The sequence below is a fragment of the Pollachius pollachius genome (assembly GCF_949987615.1).
Source record: "Pollachius pollachius genome assembly, chromosome: 17".
Classification (NCBI taxonomy): Eukaryota; Metazoa; Chordata; class Actinopteri; order Gadiformes; family Gadidae; genus Pollachius; species Pollachius pollachius.
The window spans coordinates 16,707,699-16,724,687 of NC_136950.1; the positions used below are offsets into that span (position 1 = coordinate 16,707,699).

A 16,989-nucleotide genomic window follows, 5' to 3' on the forward strand; every position below is an offset into this window, starting at 1 on the left:
GAGGAGAGGTGAGAGGAGTAGAGAGGAGCAGAGAGGAGCTCAGAGGAGTGGAGAGAGAGGAGTCGTGCGCCCAACCTTGCGCTGAGTTCCCGTTCATCAGCAGAAATCTTTTTTTAGCCACGCGGTTTCCCACCTGCATCGGTGACCGGAGAAACTAATCTAGCTTTAATGCTCTCTTCTTCATGCTCTCCTCCTCAGAGCGGCGGTACGGGACCAATCACAGCGCTGCGTCCTCTGCTAGACGTATGTTCGGTGCAAACAAACTGTGTGTGTGTGTGTGTGTGTGTGTGTGTGTGTGTGTGTGTGTGTGTGTGTGTGTGTGTGTGTGTGTGTATGTGTGTGTGTGTGTGTGTGTGTGTGTGTGTGTGTCAGCCCACAACCACTGTAGCACCACTATGCCACAGCCAAGTGTTGGACAGCCCCATGGTTAATTGCAACAGATATAACAGCAGGGCGGAGCTCGTTAGCTGGGAGGAGCTCGTTAGCAGGGCGAAGCTCATTAGCAGGATGGAGCTCATTAGCAGGGCGGAGCTCGTTAGCAGGGCAGAGCATGTTAGCAGGGCGGAGCTCTTTAGCAGGGCGGAGCTCGTTAGCAGGGCAGAGCTTGTTACAGGGCGGAGCTCGTTAGCAGGGCAGAGCTTGTTACAGGGCGGAGCTCGTTAACAGGGTGGAGCTCGTTAGCAGGGTGGAGCTTGTTAACAGGGCAAAGCTAGTTAACAGGGCGGAGCTCGTTCGCAGGGCAGAGCTGGTTAACTGGGTGGAGCTCATGAGCAGGGTGGAGCTTGTTAGCAGGGTGGATCTCCTTAGAAGGGGGGAGCTTGTTAGCAGGGTGGATCTCCTTAGAAGGGGGGAGCTCGTTAGCAGGGCGGAGCTCATTAGAAGGGGGGAGCTTGTTAGCAGGGTGGATCTCCTTAGAAGGGGGGAGCTTGTTAGCAGGGTGGATCTCCTTAGAAGGGGGAGCTTGTTAGCAGGGTGGAGCTCGTTAACAGGGTGGAGCTCGTTTTTAGGGCGGAGCTCGTTAACAGGGTGGAGCTCGTTAACAGGGTGGAGCTCGTTAGCAGGGCGGAGCTCGTTAACAGGGTGGAGCTCGTTAGCAGGGCGGAGCTCTTTAAAAGGGCAGAGCTTGTTAGTCGGGCCAGTTAACCGTCTGGTCAGGCGCTTCATACCCGTGGTGAGCTGTCGTTACAGCGCGGTAAACAGACGACATGTGTCTCACCTCGTCGCATGAGAGGGCGGGGCATCTGGACTGGCACTGCTTCACCCCGTTCACACAGCGGCACCAGACACAGCCCTCCTCCCACTCCACGCCCGCCTGCAGACACACACAAACACATTAACACACAAGGAAGACAACAAAACAATAAAAAGTCTGAGCTCCGTTTCCCGCCTAATGCATTTGTGAGTTTTCTGATTGTAATATAGTGTGTTATGTGTGTGTGTTTGTATGCGTGTCTGTTTGTGTGTGTGTATGTGTGTGTGTGTGTGTGTGGGCATGTGCGTTTGTGTGTGTGCGAGTGGGCGTGTGTGCGTGTGAATGTGGGTGTGTGCGTGCATGTGTGTTTGTGTGTGCCTTTCTGTGTGTGTGTGTGTGTGTGTGTGTGTGTGTGTGTGTGTGTGTGTGTGTGTGTGTGTGTGTGTGTGTGTGTGTGTGTGTGTGTCTGTGCGTACATCCTGTGTGTGAGAGGTGAGTGGTTGTGGGCATTGTTAGCGGGTCCCAGCCCAGTCAGGGTAATAGCAGCACTCTGTCAGCCTGCAAGTCCCCTGCAGCGGTCCCGGACCACAAAGGTTATGAGTTCTTAATTAGAAAACCTTCCAGAGCTCATCCCACATATCAGCCCTCACAACCAGGGAGAGAGAGAGAGAGAGACACAGACAGACAGAGTGAGAGAGGGACAGAGAGAGAGAGAGACAGTGTGCGTGTGTATATATATATAGATATATGATATCAGAGGGAGATAGAGAGAAAAATAGAGCATAATATATGTCTATATATCTATAGATATATATCTATATAGACAGAGAGATACACAATAGAATACACACAGTCTCAGAGCGGTCGTGGAACAGGAGAGCCCGTGAGAGGGCCAGCCCTCTGGTCAGAGTATGATTAAGTATTATAATCCTTTAATATAACTCCTCATCAATTATTGCAGGCGGCCATCGGAGCCGGCGGGGTCGGATGCATTATGGATGAGGAGGCCGCGGCCTGTCACTCATCTGTCCTCGCTGCTCCAGAGGTAAATAACCCTGGGGGGGGGGCACACATGGTAGATGACCCGTAGAAGCTCAATCAACAGCTAAACTACCACACTGAACGGGGCCGTCCCGCCAATCACTGAAGGAACCCAGTGCGCAACGAAAGACTTATATAGTTGATATGAGTGGATATCTATCTATATCAATGAGATAGATGTATAGGTGGATATGAACTGAAATGTTTCATTTTTTCACGACTGCTGCTGCTGCTCTTTACTATGACAGCGCTTGGGTGGATGAGGAGGAGGAGGAGGAGGAGGAGGAGGAGGAGGAGGAGGAGGAACTACTAATGGAAGCTACATGTTGGACATTATGACCATGATGCTAGGTCTTGTGCATTGGGGTCCGTGTGTGTGTGTGCGTGTGCGTGTGTGCGTGTGTGTGTTCACCTCTCTGGTCCGGCCACTGCCGTCCTCACAGGGGCAGAGGGCGGGCAGGACGCAGGCCCCGCCCCCCTGGCGGTAGCGCCCGTCCAGACACACGCAGCCCTCCGCCGCGGCGCTGCAGTTAGCGGGCGGGGGGACGTACATGTCCTCACAGCCCCTCTCACACAGGACCGGGCCCTCAGGGGCCCCCCGACGCCAACGCTCCCCCGCAGGACAGGCTGCAGAGAGAGGGAGAGGGGAGGGAGGGAGGGAGGGAGGGAGGGAGGGAGGGAGGGAGGGGGGAGAGAGGGAGGGAGGGGGGAGAGAGAGAGGGAGGGGGAGATGGAGAGAGAGAGAGAAAAATAGAGAGTCAAAAATGGAGCAAAGGGAGAGCAACAGTATGGATGAGGGCCTCTTCGATCCTTTTGCTCACCACAGTCAGGTCCAAGGCAGGGCGCTGTGTGGTGGCTGGGGCCCTCACACGGGGCCCCACTGTACTGGCTGGGCCGGATCATGGTCCTGTTGGAGCGACGTTGTCCAGAACCACAGCTGGAGGAACAGGAGCTCCAGGGAGACCAGACGGACCACTCGCAGTCCACTGGAGGAACCAGAAAGACATCAGTCAGGACATAGTGAGAGAACAGCCTCTCTGCCGAGAGCCATAGAGGAACAGGCTCACTACAGAGAGTGATAGAGGAACAGGCTCACTACAGAGAGTGATAGAGGAACAGGCTCACTACAGAGAGTGATAGAGGAACAGGCTCACTACAGAGAGTGATAGAGGAACAGGCTCACTACAGAGAGTGATAGAGGAACAGGCTCACTACAGAGAGTGATAGAGGAACAGGCTCACTACAGAGAGTGATAGAGGAACAGGCTCACTACAGAGAGTGATAGAGGAACAGGCTCACTACAGAGAGCCATAGAGGAACAGGCTCTCTACAGAGAGTGATAGAGGAACAGGCTCTCTACAGAGAGCCAGCTTAGCAAGAAAAACCGATGGAGTAGGGCAGAAGGACAGAGTGAAGCCCAGCAGGCTAGGCGCTCCACAATGAGGGAGCTAGGTCAAATCACAGAGGCATTCAGCTCTCAGGAGAACCTCTGGAGAATACACAGGGCGTGGGGGGGGGGGTACAGCACGACACTGTGTCCACAGTGCTCTTGTGCTCTAGCTCCCCCTACCTGGACACGCTGGTATTGCATGTTCTTTGAAAACTACACGACACCGATCAGACTTTACAGGCGGTGATGGTGACGATGAGTGGGGATCAAAGCCGACCGATCAGCAGCTGTTACTGACTGGAGGTAGTGTGGCCATCAGGCAGGGTCGCACCAAAGCGGAAGGGTCGTACCAAGATGAGGGGTCGCACCAAAGCAGAAGGGTTGTACCAAGATGAGTGGTAGAGTCTGAAGAGGGGCGTCACTCACCATCACATGTGTCCGAGGTGCAGTTCAGGAGGCCTCCCTTACACACACTGCAGAGAGAGAGAGAGAGTCATTAGAGAGGGAGAGAGAGAGCGTCATCAGAGAGGGAGAGAGTCATTAGAGAGGGAGAGAGAGCGCGTCATCAGAGAGGGAGAGAGAGAGTCATTAGAGAGGGAGAGAGAGTCATTAGAGAGGGAGAGAGAGTCATTAGAGAGAGAGAGAGAGAGAGAGAGAGAGAGAGAGAGAGAGAGAGAGTCATTAGAGAAAGAGAGAGACAGAGACAGAGACAGAGAGAGAGAGAGTGAGAGAGAGAGAGAGAGAGACATTAGAAAGAGGGAGAGAGCGAGAGGGAGATGGGGAAAGAGAGTCATTAGAGAGGGAGAGGAAGAGCTGCAATAAACGATTATTCTCATTCAATTTGATTCATCAGATTATTAACGAACAATTGGCATAAATAATTTAAGCGACGTGCAGCAGCATCATTCAGGCATCAGCCAAAGAGGCTCCATTAAATCCATAGCAATTTCACGTCACTTTATTTCATCGATTCCTTTCTACCAGGCTGATCTAATGGGAGGATTGGGTTTGTTATTCAGCCAAACAGGAAAACATTAAGCAAACACTCATGTGGACCAGCCACTGGTCAATCACCAGTACATACATGATGGTGCGTGTTCTGGACTTCGAGGAATTACACTGCACCAAATTCATACTACAGAGGTTATTAGCTGCATTTCAGATGTACAAAGTCACACACTGTTTTTGTGCGTCTCTGTTTGTCCGTCTCTGTTTGTGTCTCTTCTTGTGTGTGCCTCTGTTTGTGTGTGTGTCTGTGTGTATTTCTGTTTGTGTGTGTCTCTGGTTGTGTGTGCCTGTTTGTGTGTGTCTCTGTTTGTGTGTGTCTGTTTGTGTGTGTCTGTTTGTGTGTGTCTCTTTTTGTGTGTGTGTTTGTGTGTGTGTCTCTGTTTGTGTATGTCTGTTTTTGTGTGTCTCATGTTTTGTGCGTCTGTTGTTGTGTGTCTCTGGTTGTGTGTTTCTGTTTGTGTGTGTCTCTTTGTGTGTGTATCTTTGTTTGTGTGTGTCTGTTTGTGTGCGTTTCTGTGTCTGTTTGTGTGTGTCTGTGAATGTGTCTGTGTCTATTTGTGTATGTCTGTTTGAGTGTGTCTCTGTGTGTGTCTGTTTGTCTCTGACTGTGTGTGTCTCTATTTGTGTATGTCATTTTGTGTGTGTCTGTTTGTGTGTCTGTGTGTGTCTTCTTTCATCAACGCTACATGTCCAACAGATGGTACAGACTAATATATGAGGCGCTTTCATTGTTTAATGATTGCCCCATGATTGTAACATGCTACAGACATTACTTTAGAGACATGTACTTCATCAGAGCACTCGTCCTAACAGCCGAGAGCTCGTTCAACCGTCCCCATCCACCAGCGTCCATCAGGCACGACGTCGGGGAGATAAGATCAGGGGCCAGACTCGTTCAGAGTCAGCCCACGACCACAGAGATGTTCACCACAGACATGACGTACCACAGACAGGACGCACAACAGACAGGCCTGACAGGGACACCCACCATCATCAATGTGAACAGAGACGCACTCAATTAAGATTGAGTGATTGAGTGAGGAGAGTTTATCATTAAGCGTTAATGAAGTATATAGTGAGAGAGACAACAGCTCCGGGCAAGAACTACTGGCACAGAATGGTTCCCAAACCCTTGTATGATTTTCTCTTTGGTAGGCACAGAATCTTTGAGTGGTCTAGAACCAGTTTCCCTTCCCTCCAGCTAAAAGTTGGCGCTGACTCAGCCCTGATTATTAAGTGGGTTGTTTTCAAGTTTACATTTCAAGTTTACATGTTACAGAGGTGGGGGGGGTGGGGGCTGTTACCAGGTGTTACAGAGGTGGGGGTGTGGGGCTGTTACCAGGTGTTACAGAGGTGGGGGGCGGGGCTGTTACCAGGTGTTACAGAGGTGGGGGGGAGGGGATGTTACCAGGTGTTACAGAGGTGCTTGATGGTGGAGCCGGGGGGGACCGGAGCCTCTGGGCCGCTCTCCTCGGCGCTGGAGTTCAGCTCGTGGTTCCCCCGCAGGAGAGCGAGGGGCGAGCAGGGGCAGTCGTCACGGGATACGCAGGAGCCCCGGTACAGCACCTGGGGGAGGGGGGGGTGGATAGTGAGACTCTCCTCCTGGAGGAGGGGACGTGGACAGGCAGCAGGACAGAGGGGGGGGGGGATACATCACACTGACCTGTCCTGGGGGGCAGGAGCAGCCCGGGGTACAGGGGCCCGCCACACACTGGCTCTGGGGCCACAGGTCCTCACAGGTGTGTGGACACGAGCCGGCACACACACTGAACACCTCGCCACGGGGACACTCTGAGAGGCACACACACACACACATACATACAGAAACACGCAGACACACACACACACACACACACACACACACACATACACACAAAGTGTTGGTATTGTGTACTGCTCAGGACTATCTCATCCCGGGCCCTAATCCCCGTGACAATCCCCTGACATTCAAAAGGCATCCATGTGTTAAAGCAACACTTTAAAACATAAGATAAGAAAATACATTAGAGGGAGAGAGAGAGGGTGGAGGGAGGGAGTCAGTCAGTCAGTCAGTCAGTCAGTCAGTCAGTCAGTCAGTCAGTCAGTCAGTCAGTCAGTCAGTCAGTCAGCCAGCCAGCCAGCCAGCCAGCCAGCCAGCCAGCCAGCCAGCCAGCCAGCCAGCGAGCGTGCATGCGTTTGTGCGTGCGTGTGTGCATGTGCGCACAGATGTGCATGTGCGCGCGCGAGAGCGTGCGTGCGTGAGTGCGCGATTGATGTGCATGTGTGTGCGTGCGTGAGCGTGAGCGTGCGTGTCCTCACCAGGCAGGCAGCTGCTGGCGTTACAGACGGTGTGCTGCTCCAGCGGTGCGCTGCAGGCCCGGCCCCCCGGCTCCGCCTCCTGCACCAGCGTCTTGTTCCGCACCGACACCCCCCCGCCACACGAGGCACTGCAGGCGCTCCACGAGGACCACTCACTCAGCACACAGCCGGCTGGGGGGGGAGAGGGGGGAGACGGGTGAGAACGGGGCTGTGATACTCACAGAAGGACTTTTGTAACTTTTGTTTCCTACGTTTTGTGAGCTCAACGAAATTGAAAATGAAATTCATTTTATTTTGACTTTTTCTGTTTTATCATGATTTGCGACAAAGGTTATGAGGGCTAGGAGGAATATGTCAATTTATATTTAGTGTGTTTATCCGGTGTCAGATGTATTGTATTGTGTAGTGTACTGTGATTGTGGATTTACTACACTCTTTGTGTAGTTATATCACTGTCTTGTAATCCTGTGTGGGATGGGCAACTTGTGTGGCATGACACGAAAATAAACATACTCAATGAATCACACAAGGACATCCAGGAAGGGAGTGTTTTGTGTGTCTGTATGCAGGGGTATGTGTGTGGGCAGGTGTGTACGTGTTCAGGTGTGTATGTGTGTGTGTGTGTGTGTGTGTGTGTGTGTGTGTGTGTGTGTGTGTGTGTGTGTGTGTGTGTGTGTGTGTGTGTGTGTGTGTGTGTGTGTGTGTGTGTGTGTGACCTGGGCAGGCCGGCAGCAGGCAGCTGTCCTTCTGCTCCGTGTCCCCGCAGGGAACCCCGCCCTCTTGCTCCTGGCAGGGGCGTGTCCTCGTCCTCTGGCCACGCCCACATGAGGCAGAGCAGACGCTCCATTGGCTCCAGGGCTGGTAGGCGGGACAGAGATGCTCGGTGCAGACCAGACGGCTGTTCTCACACACACTGGAGGAGAAGAAAACACAACCATTGGGCCAAGCTGGAGCAAAACGCAGAGATAGATTGAGAAACCTGAATGATGATGTAATGATGAAAAATCTGTAGTTAAGTAGGTAAGGCTGATACTGTGTGTGTGTTGGGGGGGGGGTTGTGTGTGCGTGCGTGCGTGCGTGCGTGCGTGCGTGCGTGCGTGCGTGCGTGCGTGCGTGCGTGCGTGCGTGCGTGCGTGCGTGCGTGCGTGCGTGCGTGCGTGCGTGCGTGCGTGCGTGCGTGCGTGCGTGCGTGCGTGCGTGCGTGCGTGCGTGCGTGCGTGCGTGCGTGCGTGCGTGCGTGCGTGCGTGCGTGCGTGCGTGCGTGCGTGCGTGCGTGCGTGCGTGCGTGCGTGCGTGCGTGCGTGCGTGCGTGCGTGCGTGCGTGCGTGCGTGCGTGCGTGCGTGCGTGCGTGCGTGCGTGCGTGCGTGCGTGCGTGCGTGCGTGCGTGCGTGCGTGCGTGCGTGCGTGCGTGCGTGCGTGCGTGCGTGCGTGCGTGCGTGCGTGCGTGCGTGCGTGCGTGCGTGCGTGCGTGCGTGCGTGCGTTTGCTGACCAGTCGTTACAGTCCAGCGTGGCGTTCCCCCCCGGGTTGAACTCCAGGCTGCCGTTGCCTGACGGCAAGCCGCAGCGGCAGTCAGCCAGCGGGACGCACTCTCCGTCCTGCAGCAGCTGGCCATCTGGACAGCGGCAGCCTGCCAGAGAGGGGATGGATGGTCAGGGAGGAGGGGATAGAGGATGATACTCATCAGGTAGGAGGGGATGGATGATGACACTCATCAGGTAGGAGGGGATGGATGATGACACTCGTCAGGGAGGAAGGGATAGATGATGACACTCATCAGGGAGGAGTTGTATGTAAGACCAACAAGGCCATGCACGGTGTGGATCCCAGTAGACTACCTGAGTGACAGGCTCCCTGTAGACACTGCACGTGCTCCCATAGGTCGGTGCAGCTGCGGGGACACTGATTGGCACAGCCCTCTTGGTAGGTCCGCCCCCGGTCCTCGCAGCGCTCACCTAAAGTCATTACAAAAGAGTAACAGTCAGCAAGCATAACACTCTCTAGACTAACTGTGGGGGTACTGTTCCTGGGTACAGGTGTGTTTGGGTGCGGTTCTTGGGTAAAGGTGTGTTAGGGTACTGTATCTGGGTACAGGTGTGTAAGTGGGCTGTTGTGCCTGGGTACAGGTGTGTTAGGGTACTGTACCTGGGTACAGGTGTGTTAGGGTATTGTACCTAGATACAGGTGTGTTAGGGTACTGTACCTGGATAAAGGTGTGTGTTAGGGTACTGTATCTGGGTACAGGTGTGTAAGTGGGCTGTTGTGCCTGGGTACAGGTGTGTTAGGGTACTGTACCTGGGTACAGGTGTGTTAGGGTACTGTACCTGGGTACAGGTGTGTTAGGGTACTGTACCTAGATACAGGTGTGTTAGGGTACTGTACCTAGATACAGGTGTGTTAGGGTACTGTACCTAGATACAGGTGTGTTAGGGTACTGTACCTGGATAAAGGTGTGTGTTAGGGTACTGTATCTGGGTACAGGTGTGTAAGTGGGCTGTTGTGCCTGGGTACAGGTGTGTTAGGGTATTGTACCTGGGTACAGGTGTGTTAGGGTATAGTACCTGGGTACAGGTGTGTTAGGGTATTGTACCTAGATACAGGTGTGTGTAAGGGTACTGTACCTGGTTACAGGTGTGTTAGGGTGCTGTACCTGGCTACAGGTATTCTAGGGTATTCCACCTGGGTACAGGTGTTTTAGGGTATTGTCCCTGGGTACAGGTGTATTAGGGTACTGTTTCTGGGTACAGGTGTGTAAGTGGGCTGTTGTGCCTGGGTACAGGTGTGTTAGGGTACTGTACCTGGGTACAGGTGTGTTAGGGTACTGTACCTAGATACAGGTGTGTTAGGATACTGTACCTGGATAAAGGTGTGTGTTAGGGTACTGTATCTGGGTACAGGTGTGTAAGTGGGCTGTTGTGCCTTGGTACAGGTGTGTTAGGGTATTGTACCTGGGTACAGGTGTGTTAGGGTATAGTACCTGGGTACAGGTGTGTTAGGGTATTGTACCTAGATACAGGTGTGTGTAAGGGTACTGTACCTGGTTACAGGTGTGTTAGGGTGCTGTACCTGGCTACAGGTATTCTAGGGTATTCCACCTGGGTACAGGTGTTTTAGGGTATTGTCCCTGGGTACAGGTGTATTAGGGTACTGTTTCTGGGTACAGGTGTGTAAGGGTACTGTAACTAGGTACAAGTGTGTAAGGGTACTGTACCTGGGTACAGGTGGGTGGGGGTATTGTACCTGGGCAGAGGCCTGTGTTGCAGCTCTGGCTCTGGGTCTGCTGCCTCCTGCAGTGGGGCCCTGGGGAGGGGGCGAGAGGCTGCCTGTGGCGTTGCCTGAAGCCTCCACTGCAGGGCTCGGTGCAGGACCCCCAGGTCCCCCACTGTCTCCACACGCACACGTCTGAGGGGTGGGGCGAGGAAGGAGATCGTATTTTTTACGGTGCTGTGATGTTTGTGATAAATTGTGTTTGGCTCAGCAGATGGAATCATCCTCGTTATCATAAAGAAACCAGCTCACGGTTGTTTGGGATGAATCCTGCAAATCATTTGTGATCATGGTCGTTATCAACAACAAAACCATTCCTCAAAATGGTTCAAGTCTCCTCTCTAGAGACGTACTCCACCACTCTAAGCTACTTATGATTAAGGATGTAGGGACTTCACTAGTTTCTTTAGTTGATGGCTGTCCCCTCGAAGTTAAAGAATCAATAAAATCGTCTTTGTAGCTTTGGAACAGCCAAATGTTTTTTAAACCTGCCCCACTGGAGTGAGAGGCATCCAGTGATTCCACCTCACTGGTCCCAGTGAGAGGGATCCAGTGTGAGGGCGGAGAGCTGAGTCCGTCAGGCTGCGGTGAGAACTCACAGGAGTTTCCGATCAAACACATATGCAGGAAGGATGGACCGAAATAAAGATCTTATCCGGCTTATTTACTCTCTTCATCAAATAATAACTTTTTGTCCCACAGAAGATGGTCAATGTTTTCTCCACTTCCTTTTCCATTTAAAGTTCACCCTGTATTCCAACTTTGTACTCCCGAGGAGGATAACGTTTTCTAAGCGTTATAGAAGTACTTTCATCTAGTGTGGCAGTAGGAACGTGACAAATGATGCTCTCTACAAAGTTCCTGGGAATGAGGAAGACGAAGGCTACAACAAAGCACTCTTCAAATCTATTCCAACGCGATGAAGAGCAGCAGGGATATTTGCTCGTATGAGATATTAACGATCTAAATGCCACTTCAAATAAACCTGAATTAAAGCGGCACAGTTTGCTTAATTTTGAAGTAAATAGAAAATAAGACTATAATAAACAGACTTGACATTTTCTCATTAGCTTTGTTTGTGTACACCAGCAATTGCACGAATACATTATATCATGTAATGATGCAATAAGGCATATTCTCATCCATTCCTATTGCAAAGCAGTTTCTAAACAATAACTGTGTACTATCCGGGGGCAGGGTGGTTGTTACTTACCGACAGGCTGAAATTAATGGTGAGCTAAATGTGTGGGTTAGGACTGCTGTTGATATATGTTTTTGTCTACCTCTTATTGCTATTTATTGTATTTATTAAGTAATTTTTTATGTGAGACCGGAAACTGTGAACTAAATTGACCACCAAATAACGTTTTTCTAATCTAATCTAGATAGAGGACAGAGATAATTTGTCTTGGTTAAAGTGATGCTTCAGTGTTCCTCTCGGTCTGCACTAAAGCTCAGACGTGCCTCTGGGTTTCTATTCATGGTTGTCAGTCGTTTGCCACTGCTGGTTCTGCTTTGCATCTTAAATTCTTATACTTTTACTTTAATTAGATTTTTCTTTGAGTACGGATATCGACCTTCAATAATGCCAAACAGATATACATTATTCAATAGAGAGATGGTTGGTGGTAGGATTTTAATTGTATACTACTGTGTTTGCACGTTAATACCATATATTGCTCATCAATAAGTCAGTTGAGGGGGCATGCTTGTGTAAGCATATTTTAGTTCTACCAAGGTTTCCAGAAGACAATTATGTCAGAGCTATTAATGATAAAAACATTTTTCAATATTTAAATGAACCATCAGAAATTCTTTCATGGCTACTTTCTGTGCCCTTCGCGTCTCTTTGTCACATTACAGTTAGAAGCTGCTAATTGCACCCACAGGAACACTTTTGGAGGACGATATAAAACTCACTGGCGTAACAGTGATGAGGTGCTTGGCTGTGTGCTGCTGACCACCTGTGTTCTGTCCTCTCCTCTTCTCTCTCTTCCTCCCTCCCTCCCACTGGGTTCCCCTCATTAATACACCGCCTCGCTCACACTCCAACTAGGGTAAATTTCAGTGCTCCTGACTAGATCACCCTCCCTCTCCAGGACCAGCTCCTCATAGCAGGCCTCCACTGTGAGGCGACGCTGATCCACTGACTCCCTGATGGCTCAGCCCCAGTGATCCACTGACTCCCTGATGGCTCAGCCCCAGTGATCCACTGACTCCCTGATGGCTCAGCCCCAGTGATCCACTGACTCCCTGACGTCAGCCCCAGTGATCCAATGACTCCCTGACGTCAGCCCCAGGGATCCACTGACTCCCTGATGGCTCAGCCCCAGTGATCCACTGACTCCCTGACGTCAGCCCCAGTGATCCAATGACTCCCTGACGTCAGCCCCAGGGATCCACTGACTCCCTGACGTCAGCCCCAGTGATCCACTGACTCCCTGATGGCTCAGTCCCAGTGATCCACTGAGTCCCTGATGGCCCAGCACAAGTGATCCACTGACTCCCTGACGTCAGCCCCAGTGATCCACTGACACCGCGTTCACACTGTGCACATCCGTCGATGGATCTCATTGACTTTGCATGGGGCGCTCTCGAAATGCATTGCCTGCGTCCAAAAGTTGAGAAATGTTCAACTTTTCAGGCAGTGACGGATCCGTCGCCGAATCAAATCGCGTTACCCATGCGTCAGACACGCCCTCCGTCATCCGTCGACGGACGTGTACAGTGGGACCTCGGGGGGACTCCTTGACATCTGGCTCAGCCCCAGCGAGGGGGTCTGCCTGAAAGAGGGTCTAACGAGCGGTTAAGAGGGTCTCCGGTACCTCGGCACACCGTGGGGTCCGGGCAGGCCCGCTCCTGGCTGAGCGGCCCGGGACACTGGCCCTGCTGCTCCTCCTCCGGCACGGGGAGGCCTGAGTCCAGGTCCAGGCAGGCCCGGTAGCGCCGCTGCAGGGACACCAGGCCGGGCCCCTCTGGCCCCGCAGGGGACAGCTTGCACGGAGAGCAGGGGGTCCACGCTGACCACTCGCTGAGAATGACTGGGGGTCAGGGGGCGGGTGCGTGTGTGTGAGCGAGTGAGGAAATGAGTGTGAGAGTGAGTGAGGGGGTGAGTGAGTGAGTGAGTGAGGGAGTGGGTTATTGGGTGCGTGAGTATGAGAGTGCATGAGTAAGTGAGTGAGTGAGTGAGTGAGTGAGTGAGTGAGTGAGTGAGTGTGAGAGTGAGTTAGTGTGAGAGTGAGTTAGTGTGAGAGTGAGTAAGTGAGTGAGTGAGCAAGTGTGTAAGGCGGTTATTGAGCGTGTGAGTATGAGAGTGATTGAGTGAGTGAGTGAGTGAGTGAGTGAGTAAGTCGGTTATTGGGTGCATGAGTATGAGAGTGCATGAGTAAGTGAATGAGTGTGTGTGAATGAGTGTGAGAGTGAGTGAGTGAGTGAGTGTGAGTTAGTGTGAGAGTGAGTTAGTGTGAGAGTGATTAAGTGAGTGAGTGAGCAAGTGTGTAAGACGGTTATTGAGCGTGTGAGTGAGTGAGTTAGTGATTGTGAGAGTGAGTGAGTGAGTGAGTGATTGTGAGAGTGAGTGAGTGAGTTAGTGATTGTTTGCATGAGTGTGAGTGAGTGTGTAAGAATGTGAGGTGGAAGGGAGAGTCAATCAAAAGAGCACAGAGGAGGCATAAGCAATTCAGCAATTCTAATCCCTGCAGGTTCCCTTCAAATGGAGCGGAGCTGGATTCATGTGTTATTTATGTGTCATATCTTATCTTACCTTCACACTCTCTCATGTCACACTGCAGAGTCCCCTCATGGCAGAAGCTACAGAGCAGAGCACACAGCATGAAATCTCAAACAAACAGGCTTCAATATTCAGAACAAAAGCATAAACAAACATTGTACTGTTAAGCCAAGATATGGCTGGAAATAATATTATGATACATACAAATGATAGGTGGATCAAGACGGATTTAGAAATTGAAAATCTGTAGATTGCATCATATATTCACATTCTACCCCAGCCAGTTTTATCTGGAATATGCAGAGATGGTAAAGACAGACATACAAACAGCAAACAGACAGACATACAGCAGAGAGTCAAAGAAAGAAAGAAAGAAAGAAAGAGAGAGAGAGACAGACAGACAGACAGAAATAGACGGACAAACGGGGAGACAGACAGAAATAGACAGACAAACGGGGAGACAGACAGAAATAGACAGACAAACGGGGAGACAGACAGAAATAGACAGACAAACGGGGAGACAGACAGAAATAGACAGACAAACGGGGAGACAGACAGACAAACGGGGAGACAGACAGACAGACAGACAGACAGACAGACAGACAGACAGAAACAGACAGAAACAGACAGACAGACAGACAGACAGGCAGACAGGCAGACAGACAGACAGCAGGGACCCCCACCAGGTGCTGCAGCCCACAGTGAGGGTCTCTCCCTGGGGGACGGTGATGGTGGTGGGTGGCCGGTCGGGGCCGTCCTGCTGCAGGTGGACACAGCCACAGGCCTCCGGAGGAACACAGCTACCGTTGTGCTGCAGCAGCCCCTGGCAGGAGAGGGTGGGACGGCAGATATGTCAGCCCCTGGGCTCTCTGAACCACGGTGGCCATGACTTCATTCGTTATTCTCAGCCGAGATCCCATCGTGGACTTTATGGAGATGTGCAAATTGGATTTTTACGAAACACTGCACAATGGAGGGGTTGGGATTCTGGAGCAGGGTTGAGCCGAGGCAAATTTGTTGATGGTTTGATGCTTGGAAAAACGTGATGAATTGACATCAATAATTGATTGCTACACGTACACAAACAATACGTCGGTTGTTCTGTTGCTCCTGTTACATCCTGTTGCTCGGATGTGGGAAGTTTTATTTGGGGAATGAAAACTATTACTGTTCCAATATTGAATACATCTTGATGATGATGGGCTGTATAAGATAAGGATTTAATTATGGGAGAGTTTAGATATTTCTGCCCTACTGAGGTTAACGGAATCACACATTATCTGTTGGTTTTTCTCAGAAGATTAACGACCCGTGACATATTTAGATCCTAAACTCTCATCTGTGCGCTGAATCAGAAGTAGCAGCACCAACGTGACCCTGTTTGATGTAAATATATCTGGCTCTTTAAAGATGCAGCACCTGGAGACATCACATCATTTGCATGCATGGAGTCTGGTCGAGGTAATCGATACGGGCCCGCAGACAACCATGACTCACGGCGGCTCCTCCATGCCGTTTAGCTCAGCCCCACGCCAACGACAGACAGCCGACTGAAACAGGCCTGGCCCTCATCCCTCCTCCTAATTAAAGAGATTGATACGCCTGTTGACATACGCCGTGAGAACTCTTCACTTCTGTCAGGGGAAGATATGAAACTAACCGCGCACGTTTCCACAGACTACCTGACCCTGTGGCTGGGACGTAATGAAGTGAATGTGCATTATTGCAAATTTTCCCTTCACGTAAAATGTTAATGGTGGTATTTCAATATGCATCGTTTCAATTAGTAATTTCCTGGGGAGGTTGGGGAAAAAAAGGTGAGCAAAATTCAACAAACAATCTTCTGCCTCTTTCTTCTAGCCAACCCCTCAAGGAAAATGTGAATGTGTTCTGAAAGTTTTCTGATACAAGGAACATGTGAAGGTTTTCTGATGCAAGGAACATGTGAATGTGTTCTGATACATGGAACATGTGAATGTGTTGATACATGGAACATGTGAATGTGTTCTGATACAAGGAACATGTGAATGTGTTCTGATACATGGAACATGTGAATGTGTTCTGATACATGTGAATGTGTTCTGATACATGGAACATATGAATGTGTTCTGATACATGTGAATGTGTTCTGATGATATATGTGAATGTGTTCTGATACATGTGAATGTGTTCTGATGATATATGTGAATGTGTTCTGATACATGTGTATGTGTTCTGATACATGTGAATGTGCTCTGATACATGTGAATGTGCTCTGATACATGTGAATGTGCTCTGATACATGTGAATGTGCTCTGATACATGTGAATGTGTTCTGATACATGTGAATGTGTTCTGATGATACATGTGAATGTGTTCTGATGATACATGTGAATGTGTTCTGATGATACATGTGAATGTGTTCTGATGATACATGTGAATGTGTTCTGATACATGGCTTGTGTTCTGAAACATGTGAATGTGTTCTGATACATGTGAATGTGTTCTGATACATGTGAATGTGTTCTGATACATGTGAATGTGTTCTGATACATGTGAATGTGCTCTGATACATGTGAATGTGCTCTGATACATGTGAATGTGCTCTGATACATGTGAATCTGTTCTGAAGATACATGTGAATGTGTTCTGATACATGTGAATGTGCTCTGATACATGTGAATGTGCTCTGATACATGTGAATGTGTTCTGATGATACATGTGAATGTGTTCTGATGATACATGTGAATGTGTTCTGATGATACATGTGAATGTGTTCGGATGATACATGTGAATGTGTTCTGATGATACATGTGAATGTGTTCTGATGATACATGTGAATGTGTTCTGAAACATGTCAATGTGTTCTGATACATGTCAATGTGTTCTGATACATGTCAATGTGTTCTGATACATGTGAATGTGTTCTGATACATGTGAATGTGTTCTGATACATGTGAATGTGTTCTGATACATGTGAATGTGTTCTGATGATACATGTGAATGTGTTCTGATACATGTCAATGTGTTCTGATACATGTCAATGTGTTCTGATACATGTCAATGTGTTCTGATACATGTGAA

The 16,989-nt window shown here is 50.3% G+C and overlaps 1 protein-coding gene across 1 annotated transcript in view; it reads right to left on the reverse strand.

Moving 5' to 3' along the window:
- Positions 1 to 709: 709 nt before the first annotated feature.
- Positions 710 to 16,989, reverse strand: part of sspo (SCO-spondin) — a gene marked incomplete at both ends in the record, with an annotated part of 103,204 nt that continues 86,924 nt past the window's right edge. Inside the window, 14 exons of the mRNA XM_079754639.1 lie at positions 710 to 946; positions 1,217 to 1,312; positions 2,646 to 2,860; positions 3,055 to 3,219; positions 6,050 to 6,197; positions 6,295 to 6,422; positions 6,930 to 7,100; positions 7,646 to 7,842; positions 8,421 to 8,559; positions 8,768 to 8,884; positions 10,170 to 10,331; positions 13,022 to 13,237; positions 13,960 to 14,006; positions 14,610 to 14,749. Of these exons, the coding sequence (XP_079610765.1) occupies positions 710 to 946; positions 1,217 to 1,312; positions 2,646 to 2,860; positions 3,055 to 3,219; positions 6,050 to 6,197; positions 6,295 to 6,422; positions 6,930 to 7,100; positions 7,646 to 7,842; positions 8,421 to 8,559; positions 8,768 to 8,884; positions 10,170 to 10,331; positions 13,022 to 13,237; positions 13,960 to 14,006; positions 14,610 to 14,749 (2,178 nt within the window). The remainder of the gene's footprint in view (positions 947 to 1,216; positions 1,313 to 2,645; positions 2,861 to 3,054; positions 3,220 to 6,049; positions 6,198 to 6,294; positions 6,423 to 6,929; positions 7,101 to 7,645; positions 7,843 to 8,420; positions 8,560 to 8,767; positions 8,885 to 10,169; positions 10,332 to 13,021; positions 13,238 to 13,959; positions 14,007 to 14,609; positions 14,750 to 16,989) is intronic.